Source organism: Clupea harengus, chromosome 2 (assembly GCF_900700415.2).
Source record: "Clupea harengus chromosome 2, Ch_v2.0.2, whole genome shotgun sequence".
In the NCBI taxonomy this organism is placed as follows: Eukaryota; Metazoa; Chordata; class Actinopteri; order Clupeiformes; family Clupeidae; genus Clupea; species Clupea harengus.
The window spans coordinates 32431433-32444047 of record NC_045153.1 but is presented as its reverse complement, the minus strand read 5'-3'; the positions used below and the strand labels follow the sequence as shown (position 1 = coordinate 32444047).

Below are 12615 nucleotides of genomic sequence, written 5' to 3'. Positions count from 1 at the left end.
ACTCCCTGCTGTTCCCCCATCACATGCTCCTGGGTGACCACTGGCAGCTTGCAAAGACTAGTAGTGCAGCAGGCCAGAGGTTTAATCCTTCAATTGTACACCAAGCTTCTCCAAGCACCTTGCTAACTGCCCCTCAGGCTCCTTCATCCCCGTTAGCCAGCGGACACTGTTCTGATTGGTGCCAAGTGTAAAGCTCCGGCCAAGCAGGTATGCATTCTCTCCACGATGCAGTGCCATCATACTAACAGGGCTTTGAGGTAGGAATGTGTTCATGGTGGTTATCCTCAGAGGACAGGTCAATGCATGCAGACCTAAGACACCGTCTCCATGCACTGGAACTGCTGCGTGTTGATGCAATGCGGTGGTGGTGGATGCATGCTGCGGTGAATGGGTTCATTCCTATTGGTGGGCTTTTAGTGCAAGAGTGGACTGGGCATATGGGTTCATATGGGCCATTTTGGGGAGGGCCTTGGCTGGACAAACACATACTGCCATATCAGTGTTATCTTGGAGTGGTTTATCTTGTGTAGTTAGGTAACAAGCTGTGTGAATCCTCAACCTCCCTTCTCACTCACTATATCTACCAAAATGGGTTTGGATTTGACAACGGTGCAGGTATTCAATAAGAATTAGCTTTTTCTCGTTGTAATTTGAATCTGCTACCAAGCGGTTCAAGACACTTGCAGCTGCAGACACTGCCTAGACACTTGCAGCTTCAATAACAGAGATGAACTCATTTCAAGAGGAGTCAAAAGGAGTTTAAGAGGACGCATAGATTTGGTTGAAATACGTTGTCAAATGTTCTGGTGCATGTCCTTCATGTTGCCCTCACTGGTGGACGCCATTAATTGACACGTAAGGTTGTCTTGCATGCTCCAAATGATAATAGGAATCCTGGACTCGAGCCCCAGTGTTACTTTTCCTCTTTGCTTGGACCAAGACTACCGGCTGGCTCATTACTACTGGAGGCGATGAGACCAAGACTACCGGCTGGCTCATTACTACTGGAGGCGATGAGACCAAGACTACCGGCTGGCTCATTACTACTGGAGGTGATGAGACCAAGACTACCGGCTGGCTCATTACTACTGGAGGTGATGAGTCGCCACTTCACTCTTCACGGCTCTACGACTCTCTTCCGACCTTCCAAAGATGACAGCCCCATTCACATCAACTCTTGTCCCCACTTCCCATGAGCCCCCAGACTCTTTGAATTACAGCCTACCCCTCATTCTAGGGTGCATTCCTAAAGTGCCTCTCTGAGCGCTCCGAGCATACTCTTGCACTTTGAAAAGGTTTGTACATTCAGAATGCTCTTGGAACACTGTCACACAGTGAGCTCTCTCTGGGCACTCACTCTGGGCACTCTCACTGGGCACTCTGGGCACTCACTCTGGGCACTCTCTCTGGGCACTCTCTCTGTGCACTCTCTCTGGGCACTCTCTCTGGGCACTCTCTCTGGGCACTCTCACTGGGCACTCTGGGCACTCACTCTGGGCACTCTCTCTGGGCACTCTCTCTGTGCACTCTCTCTGGGCACTCTCTCTGGGCACTCTCTCTGGGCACTCACTCTGGGCACTCTCTCTGGGTACTCTGGGCACTCTCTCTGGGCACTCTCTCTCTGGGCACTCTCTCTGGGCACTCTCTCTGGGCACTCTCTCTGGGCACTCACTCTGGGCACTCTCTCTGGGTACTCTGGGCACTCTCTCTGGGCACTCTCTCTGGGCACTCTCTCTGGGCACTCACTCTGGGCACTCTCTCTGGGTACTCTGGGCACTCTCTCTGGGCACTCTCTCTCTGGGCACTCTCTCTGGGCACTCTGGGCACTCTCTCTGGGCACTCTCTCTCTGGGCACTCTCTCTGGGCACTCTGGGCACTCTCTCTGGGCACTCTCTCTGGGCACTCACTCTGGGCACTCTCTCTGGGCACTCTCTCTGGGCTCTCTGGGCACTCTCTCTGGGCACTCTCTCTGGGCACTCTCTCTGGGCACTCCAGCTGAAGAGGCAGAGTGGCAGAGTGATGTCAGTCTAACTGGAAAAAAATAGCAGAGAGTGTTTTGGGGTTCGACAGCTGCAGACTTTTCAGCAAATTACAGGCAATAATCCTCACTGTTGTCAAACTCTTGAATTAAACATAAACCTGGGTGTTTGATCCTGAATATTTTTTCTGTTCATTAATAGGGCAATGGAGAGCTCAGTTTTTTGAGTGTTTTTTTTTGAGTGTCAGATTGAAAGTACGAATGCCCCGTTGCCTGTTTACTCATTATTACGACTCATCTTCTATAAAAAGAGGACCTGTTCAATGTGTAGATTTACGTGCTTCAATGTTCCAAAAACACATTATCTCTATCTCTATCTATTTCAATTCACCCCCTGACTTGAACTAACCTCTTTATTCAATGCATTATTTCCTGCCAAGCCATGTTTTAAAATGAGGTCTAATTTGTTAGAGGTCAGCCTGCATTGTGCAAAAGCTATTCAGGTTCAGCTGCATCCTTTCTCTCAAGTTTGTGTTGGGAATGTAAAATCAGTTTATCATATATCCAGCCAGCACGTTCAGGCCATGGGTCACATAGGTTCTTGACACAAATTACGTTAATAATATTTCATGGGCACATAGGCCTGTTATCATTGGCAAATAATAGTAATAATAATAATAACAATAATAATAATAATAATAACAATAATAAAAACAATAACAATAATAACAGTGATAACTACCTATTACTCCATCCATCCTTACCGCAAAGGGGGGTCATGGATTGTTGTTGTTGTTGTTGTTGTTGTTGTTGTTGGTGGGGGGAGTGGGGAGTTGGAGTAGGTGGAGGGCCTTGTCTGACATAACCATTTCAACAACAGCTAATAAAATGTCCATGACATCAATTTCACATGAAAGCATGTTGTTTGCATGATCAAGCACGTAGCCCCATATGTAATTCAGGTAACTGTATAAGCCAGACATGTTGTTTGCATGATCAAGCACGTAGCCCCATATGTAATTCAGGTAACTGTATAAGCCAGACATGTTGTTTGTATGATCAAGCACGTTGCCCCATATGTAATTCAGGTAACTGTGTAACCCAGACATGTTGTTTGCATGATCAAGCACGTAGCCCCATATGTAATTCAGGTAACTGTATAACACAGACATAAGCAGCATCGCTGTCAGAACCATAGACAGACATGTTTGGCTGATTAGCCCATGAATCAGGTGTTCCATTCAAAATGCTAGGACTAAGACCTGTGTCAATTAGCCAATGTTCAGTTATTCCTTCTAATGTGGCATTTGCCAATAGGTCTCTTCCCTTGTCTCCATCTAGAGGCCAATTCATAGTGTCGCTCAAACACAAATTATAAAAATTGTTGTGAATTGAGACGTTTTTCACACACTCTGATTGGATAGCAGCTCAAAATTCTACATTTGAGTGTGTTTTGCCGTAATCATGGTATGTGGCTGTGTTTACTTTGTGGTTGTTTGGATACATGTAATAACCATTTTACATAGCATGTCAAGGCATTTAAAATGTCCTCGTGTCATCCTTTGTGTTCCGCACCTTGAGTTGGCGAATAATACGAGCCCTTCAATGTGCTCTCTTTCTGTAGGGACACAAGTGAGGTCTGAAAAAGAAATAGACATCCAACAAAAACAGCCAATTAGTGTGTGACTCCCAGAGAGGGGCAGACCCAGGCAGTGAGGACCTCAGTGAGGATCTCAGGATGCTCTGGTCTCCTCCTCCTGCTGTAGTCATGTGGAGGAAGCATCATTTGAGTTGGTTTATGGCTTGGTACAAGGCTTGACAGGATTTGATCCCCAAGTTGGTCACGAAAAGAAATATGACTCTGAGCTTGTTGCTGATAGGCAGTTTATTCTGTGTTGTCCTCAGACAGTTTCAGTGTACAGACGTATCAGGAGAGATGGAAGGGGTCTCCACATCCTCCGCCTCCCAACCATAACTCAAACCTTAAATACATCTACAGCTATGTCTTAAATATATAGGTCTCAGCTTGGGGTGCAACACCAATCACTGTAGTATTCTGTTAGTATAGGACAGTACATATTTCCCATATTACCAAGCATAAATATTCTAAGTATAAATATTAACAGAGCAACCGCACATCATCATGCTCTAGGGAAACTATAGAGACCATTGATTACTCATCAGATCAGGGGAAACCATCAAGACCATTGATTACTCATCAGATCAGGGGGAAACCACGTAGGGTCTGTTCTAGTCCATCTGGGCAGTAAGCACAAAATAGATCATCCCAAAGACTGGGTTGTGACACACATATGCTTACAGTACCTTACTGATTGTCCCTTCATTTCTCATGTACTTCTAACTTGACGTGTCTTGACCTTCATCAAGAGTGTGTGTGTGTGTGTGTGTGGGGGTGGTTTCTTCTCTGGACTCTCCTTCACCTCAGTTAGTCTACATTTTTGTTTGTAAGCGAGCTGTCTCTTATGACCCCTTGACTGATCTATCAGTCTAGTACGTGTGACATGGTTTGAACAGAAATGTTCTTTTTTACTGCCATCTTCTCTAAAATATGAGTAATGGACTGAACTATGTGCTTTATGAGTTGTCCATGTTGAGTCAGGGAGGTCTCCCCTCTATGTCTTTAGCTGGGGTGCTGTGAGAGTATATCTCCCCAAACAATCAAAAACATTTTTGTGGTCTTCTCCTGCCTTTTGCTTCAACATGCTTCTGCGAGGTAGGTTTTGCCAAAGTGACAGCACTAAAAACATAATATCGCAATTTGTGCTCATGTTGAGGATGTCCTGAGGTTGTGTTTGTCCAACATTGAGCTTAAGTTTTTTTTTAGCAACTTCGCTGAACAAAGCAGGCTTATGTTTTACATTGAGCATTGAGCCTCTACAGGAAGGCCAGGAAAGAGCATTGCATGGTAGGTATCAACATCTTGAGAAGCTGTCAAAACTCTCAATAAAAGTATGTGATGAAAAGTTGAGTTTTGGGTCGTTTTTTGTAAACATCCATCTTGAGACAATCACTGAAATATGGGCTAAATGTGGGTAATATCACAGCGTTAAAGGACCAATATGTAAAACATTTACTGTATTAAATTATACAATGATCATGGCATGTCATCAGAGATTAAGGAAACATGCTAAACTGAAATACTGGCTTCTCCAACAAGCCATTATAGTTTCCTTTTAAAATTCCTGTTCTGAAGCGGAACGGCTGTTTGTGTTTTCCCCTGTGTGATTCTGCCCACGGCCCCCTTTCTCCAGTACTATTTCAACCCCCCGGGTTGCCAGATAAAAACGCGAACACAGCGTGTGACCGACATGGAAGTAGACCAACAGAGATAATGTTTGATTCTACCCTAAAAAAAAGCCTTGGCATCCTTCTGAAAAGCTGCATGACCTATATGTTGAACGAATACTGACATCCAAATAAAGGAACGTGACACATACCTATCCTTAGCTACTAGCTATTCATCTATTTTATCCAATACAAACCATATACCCATTTTAGAGTTTCTAAAATTTTGTGACAGTCAATGGATGTGGTCAAATTTTGCCCTCTGTCGTTCCTCTCTGCGCTCTGCATCTTGGACCAGGACTATACCGGTCATAACTCATCACAACTTAACATAAATCAAATTCCCAATATCAATACAACTGGGCTACAGACAGCACATGTTGTACTGTGAAGGAGGGCCTTTCAATTTTGTATGAATCATGTGTTGTATACACCATGTTATTTTTGTATGTACATTTACCACATGTATGCTAGCATGTGTATGGTTTCATCTGCCATGTTCCTGATTGTTTCCGCTCATTCGTTTGGTTGTCCTCAACCTGGCAATCCGCGTGAGCTTCGATCTGGGGAGGAGGGGAAGGGGTAAGCAACGCTCTCCAATATTTTGAATTTTTAAACGCTAAAGTTTCCAGGCTACATATTTGCTCCTTTAATGACTTTTTAAATGTTCTAAACCAGTCTAATCTTCTGAAGGTAAGGCTTGAAGGAAAGTACAGGAAGATGGAGAACACATTAGGGTTGTATCTTAAAGGGAGAGCGTGTAGTTGCAGCATTGTTAGAGCTCATTCTTTTAAACCCCACATTAACAACGAGGGGGCTCCAGTGTCAAAGTCTCGTCTGGCCCTCTGACCGCCTCCTAATATGCCTTCACTAGCTTTTTAGAAGAAACCAACTGAAATCAGAAATCTACTGAAATTAAACAGGTAGGTTGTAGGTTGTCCAATTTGGCTGTATGCGTTTTTTCCCAGCTCTTTGGCTACTACTGCTCTGTTTCAAAACTTCAACTCTATTCAGTGATCCAGTACCTTCTTTAATTTCACAAATGACCACAAAGACATCGCTGCTGTCTCAAGAGGAGAAATCAGACTAGTTTAGTGAGTTATTTGTCATTGTGATGAGTCATCTGGGCAGTTCCAGGAAGTTCCATTTCAATCTTTAGTTGTGTTATTGATTTTCTAGGCATTATTGTATTCACCGTACCATTTCATACATAACTTTGCTTTCACTTTTATTAAGGTGTGATTAAGGTTTTATTTCTAAAGAAAAGTCAATGGATTCTGAAACCCCATCTGTGCAGTCTGCCATAACTGAAGTCCAAACATAACATTAACAATTGTTCAATTGAGTAATCTTTAGGCTTTTCCTTTTAGTCGAGTGTAAAAAGGAGTCCATCATAAATATGTATTGGCATTTTTGTGAGAATAACAGCAAGAACCATTTGTCTATAGTATAGTATGGCCATCATGCTACTCTCTTGCTGTGGATTCCCTTGCTCTGTGTGCCTCCATTCTTATTCAGAAACCAAATGTCTTTAAGTTTACTTTGCCTCTTCAGTGGCTCTGGTTTGAACGAGACTTCATTCTGTTTGCTTCTTGACCTCTCGAAACGGCGGACCTCAGCTGCCCAACTCAAAGTAGCCGAGGGCACTGTTGTTGGGACTGTCATCAGTCTCCAGCCGCCTCCAGAAAGATGCCTGTTTTTTATGCAGCTCCCGTTGCACACAGCGTGGGCATGGCTGCCCTCGTAGACAGCACTCAGCATGGAAGACAGCACCACAGCCCTCGCATCTACAAACACAAAGAATCATATTTTACATATTACACACAATTACAACAACTGGCAGGAAGTTTCTCTATCTACAACAGGCCACACGTGTGTGCCTTATTGGTATGCCAACTCTATGAGACCAAAAAAGTGTAAATTGTGACAGGGGAGTTTATTGTATAGTGCTGATATGTATATATACAAGCCAACCTCTACTCATGTATAGACTACAACTAATTAATGTGCCAATTCTATAGCCAGTATGATGTCAAAATTTATGTTTGATTTTCTTTTGTCATAGGTGGTGATTTATGTTTAGCTTACCTATTGAAACGTACACATTTCACAAACTTACTACAGGTTTCTGTTTGAGGGAATAGGCATGCTATATTGCTAGCAACAAGTGTAGAAAAACAGATTGGCATGACTGTATTTGCTTTTCTGCACGCCATCATGCAATGGATTTAATTAAAAACCAAGAAATAGAACTGTGTCCTAAACTTTGGCATTGAAGCGGGCAAGTGGGCATCGTCCCGTTAAAAAGAACTAAGTTCTAAACTCAGGCGTCTCTATTGCTTGCCAACTGAATTATGTATTGCCAGATCAAAAAATAAATAAAAAAAAACTCAGTAGCTTTTGTCTCCCTAAAAGATTGGGGACGGCCCAGTGTTCCGAAAGCCCGATATTCCGAAATCTCCATATTCCAAAAAATAGTCCCCCTGGCATAAATTAGAAATATTTTAAGTGGCACAAAACACACACAGCATTTAGTTTGCGCAGCGGAGCGGAGACGCTCACTGGGCTATCACGCATATCACTTTTCCTAGGCAATATTTGTTAACTTAGCCTACTCTGGTTTTGAATGGGGTACCACTCGTGCGAAGGAAATCACAGGAAGATTGTCGCAGGACATTACGCAGATCTTGTCAAGCACTGACAAAGCATGAATGCGTTGGCTATCATAAAAGTATTTTATCATTGCGATGCAAATGCCATGTGTGTATAATAATATTCTGAATTAAAGGTCATGCTTGTGAAATAAAGGAATTCATATGTTTATGATTGTGTGATCAATTCATTGTGATGTGCATGTGGGCTATAGTGGTTCACGTTGCTGTGCTCACAATTTCGGAACAGCGGGCTGTCGGAATAATGGGCTTTCGGAACATTGCCGTGGAACCAAAAGATTGAAGTGGCATCCATCGTTTTGCCAACAGGACAGTGTCCGTCTATGGAATTCCCAACCCGCACAGATGGAGCCTATGCTAGGCACTATAGCACCACATTCAAGACTAGATAATAAAATGATACGTGAATGTACAGTATATCACCAAAATTTCATGCGAAGATAGGGAAGATACTATTGCAGCTAATCAGGCACCATACCAGTAACACTCCAGTAAACAAGGCTAGCGTTACCTCTTAAACTAGTCTCTAAAGCCAGTCTCTGAAAAGCTAACATCGGTCTGCAATCATGACATTAGCTAGCTGTTTTTTTTTTCAATGCTAGTCTCTGGTGTAACATCTGCCTGTCTTAAACAGATTTGGTCTGCTATTAAAATCCAGATCTTTCCTAAATTTTCCTCGGGATTAATAAAGTATCCATCTATCTATCTATCTATCTATCTATCTAGATCTCTTTGGCCTCACGTCTTGTCCGAGTCTTTCTTCACACAAACCAAGAACACAACGCAGAGTTTACAGAGTGTGCAGAAGCAGAGAAGCTAAAGCTAACCCCTTACATTGTGTAAACATAGTCTCAGAAACCCAACCCCTGTGTGCGCTCTGATGCCTCACCTCTTGGAGGCACTGTCTTGGAAGGGGTAGATGACCTGGCTGTTCTGGCAGAGCTCACAGATGAAGCCCTTTTCACTGCACTGGCTGCAGCTGTACACATGTGAGCTGGCAAACTTGATCACTTTCAACAGAAAGGGGGCTAGCTTCCCATCGATGACCTGAGGAAAAACAAAAAGTAATAGATGGAGAAAGAGAACAGAACACAAACACACAGTCAAGGAGCCTAATCTCTGAATACGGTCTCAGGGTGTTGCTGACTTGAACATTGATGTTTCATCGTACGTGTGTGTGAGACGTAGACGACGTTTGGTCAAGTGTAGGGAAAAATACAGTGAGAAGAGAAACAACGCAATCAGAGAAGCAAATAAGTCTACAGGCAGTTATAACGGATTTCAGTTTGCATGTCCCACAGGAATTTGGGCCCCAGTTGACTGGCGTGACCATAACCGACAGCACCACGCCCACAGCAGGGAGTCCACAGCAGCTACCAGAAAATGGATTCTGTTTTGATAGCCCAGTGGACTCTCTGGAAAAGGGCTGAATGAGAAAGGGGTGTGTTGAAAGCTTAATAATTTATATAATCATTTATTAAAACATATATGGAATAACTAACTATATACAACCAGCAGTAAAAGCTAGAAACAATGAGTCTGACTGGTTCATTTAACTTCATTAGATAATCTCAGGCAAGAATCCTATCCAGTCCTTTTATTAGCCTCACTCCTTTACCAAGTAAATATGCCCAGAATAAGTAGTCGAGGCTATTGAATGTTGTGGGCTAAAAAAAATTAGACCAACAAACAAGTTGGTCACTTGAAGTTTCACTTGAAGGCCCAATGCTTCAGAGAATTCTAGCTGAATTAGATACCAACAACAGAATTAAAAATGTGAATTAGCTAGTTAACGTGCAAAATGTGCAACTAGCTAGCTGCTTTTTGTGTAGAGAAATAGTCTAGACGTTGGTGAAAGTAAATATTCCAAAAATACACTCTGTCCATATCATGCATGTCCAGTATGTGAAGTTTTGTTCTTGATTGGCCATTTGCTTACATTGGCCCTCATTCTCGAACATTTTCTGAAGTTTCTTCTGAAATGTTTCTTACGGGCTTCGGAAAAACAACGTAAGCAAAAGACATCCGCCAAATTCATGCACGCTTGAAAATGTGGTCCTACGCAGCAGAAGTTTTCTGGGCTGTGCTCCCCCGGAAGAGTTTTCTTAAATTGAAAGCGCGTTCTCGTGCTCCTGAATTTGCATACATACACGCCCTGCCAGCTCCTTATAAGGGCACGCAACCGTAGTGACGTGTGCAGTCGGAATCGACCGAATCTACACGAAAGCAACTCGTAAACGAGTCATGTCAAAGCAGAAAGCGATCACCCTCGAGTAAACGCAGATCTAACTTCAACTATATATGTCTATGACTTGAACGGTGCAGAGATGGACTGTTGCAGGATGTAGATGTGTCCATTCTATTCCACTATAGCTATATCAACGTAATTGAGTTTAGTGCTTATTTATTTATTCACTTACATTTGCAGTGTTCGTGTACATTACATTTAGTCATTTAGCAGACAATTTTGTCCAAAGCGACGTACAAGGGATAGAACAGTCAAGCTACGAGCAATAGAGACCTAGTGTAACAATAAATACTACTTTACATAAGAAATAGAAAAACGAAATAGGAAATAAAAACGAAGTGCAGGAATGTAACTGCTATAAGTGCAAGTTAAGCACTAGTCGAAGTGCCAGTTAGGAAGGGAGGTGCTCTCTGAAGAGTTGGGTCTTCAAAAGCTTCTTAAAGGTAGAGAGGGACGCGCCTGCTCTGGTAGTGCTAGGCAGTTCGTTCCACCAACGTGGAACTACTTGAAAATTCTGGATTGCCGTACTTGCACAGACGGCAGTGCCAAACGACGCTCACTAGACGAGCGCAGCATTCCGGTGTAGTGCTTTTATTTATTTTATGACATCACAGTGCCTCGTAGAATCATGACTATAGGCCTACATGTGAAACGTAATTGTTAATGATACTTTAATCCGAGGATCTGTAGAGTTGATGTGAACGCAATCACCAACGATTTCTCACAAATTCATTAACACGGAGAGTTTTCTTAAATGCGATTCCCCAAAAAACCACAAGATGGCCCACGGGGCCATCTTGTGGTTTTTTAAGGAATCGCATTTGAGAAAACTCTGGCCGAGTTACGACTGCTATTTCGAGTTCGGAAAGTCTTCTGAAGTTCAGAGCAAATCCCAGATGAGAAAACTTTCATGAATGCCAAATGTTGTCCTAAATCCAATTCCTCTTAAATTCCTCTTAAATTCCTCTTAAATTCTTCTTAACTGCGTTCGAGAATGAGGCCCATTGTCTATGGATTAACTAACTGTAGCTTTAGTTTGCAACAAAGTCTGAAGCTATATGATAGGGCTAATAACCTACATGAAGAGAAGTTGTTAACAGTAGATTTACTTCTCTATCAAAATGCAAAAGTGAACATATTTAGAAGAGATTGTATTTTAGTTGGTTTTACAGATGCAACAGAGCTAGCTACATGTTAAATCATACAGTCCCTAGCTGGCTATTTTTTCCACCGTTTGCAGGTTGCCATGGCTATTACCCACATTAGCCACTTCAATATGGTAATGGCATTGAATCTGTCCAGAATCAGAAGGGTGTCTCAGCTCATCAACTATAAAATACAGTTTTGGATTTCTTTGTCCCTAGTAAAACATTGTTTATAATGAGGTGTGTTAGCTAGCTAAACATGTTTGAACTCCACTGTCTTAAATATAGCTAGTTCAGCGATGTTTTGCTGAAGCAACAACTTTTTGTGAAATAGATACAAGCGTCATCGCCAGGTCTTCACTTACGGCTAGTTGCATTACGCCATTAAATGAATAAGGAAATAAATTACCAAACCATGACTGGAAGCTTTATGAGAACATATTATTTTGATTCATGCCATAAACCATTGTGAAATGTATCATCATATCAATAATAATAATAATAATAATAATAATAATAATATTTCAAACAACATCAATGGAGAGTTAAAAAGCCTGAAATGTCCAAGAACAAAATCACATTTAATAAGAAAGTACATTTTCTTCTCAATTTCCAATGAATGTTCTATTCTTTCTATGTATTTAAGTGGGCTTTACCTGCTGGAGGTCTGCCATTGAGTACAGGTGGATGTGCTGAAGGAGGTACTCCCTTGGGAAGATTCTGAAAACATCAGGAGAATATTCACAGTTACTTAAAGATTTTGTAGGCAAGGATCTGACAATGATCATTTAAGGACAGAAGGTAAGAACAAACAATTACCTCAAAAATAGTGACAAGTTAGCCCTCTGAAGAAATACAAAGGGGTATTAGGGCACCCCTCTGATTATTAGGGGTTTTAATGTATTTGTTCTACTAATTCTTATTAGGGGTTAGTTTGTTTTTACCCCTGCTGTGTTCTCATTTGGTAGTGTCCAAGCAGTGGAGCTGCAGTATCCCTATTGTTTTGGTATATTGTAGTGGTATATTGTATTGGTATATTGTATTTGGTATATTGTTTTGGTATATTGTTTTGGTATATTGTAGTGGTATATTGTTTTGGTATATTGTATTGGTATATTGTTTTGGTATATTGTTTTGGTATATTGTAGTGGTATATTGTATTTGGTATATTGTTTTGGTATATTGTAGTGGTATATTGTATTTGGTATATTGTTTTGGTATATTGTATTGGTATATTGTAGTGGTATATTGTATTGGTATATTGTA

General features: G+C 41.8%; 1 protein-coding gene across 3 annotated transcripts in view; it reads right to left on the bottom strand.

The window, feature by feature from the left end:
* Nucleotides 1-6515: 6515 nt before the first annotated feature.
* plekhm3 (pleckstrin homology domain containing, family M, member 3) overlaps nucleotides 6516-12615 on the bottom strand; it is a 28073-nt gene continuing 21973 nt past the window's right edge. For all 3 annotated transcript variants that reach the window (XM_031561275.2, XM_031561285.2, XM_031561279.2), the window contains 3 exons: nucleotides 12006-12069; nucleotides 8846-9003; nucleotides 6516-7071 (listed from right to left, as the gene is read on the bottom strand). In XM_031561275.2, coding sequence (XP_031417135.1) covers nucleotides 6900-7071; nucleotides 8846-9003; nucleotides 12006-12069 — 394 coding nt within the window. In that variant the 3' untranslated portion in view covers nucleotides 6516-6899. The remainder of the gene's footprint in view (nucleotides 7072-8845; nucleotides 9004-12005; nucleotides 12070-12615) is intronic.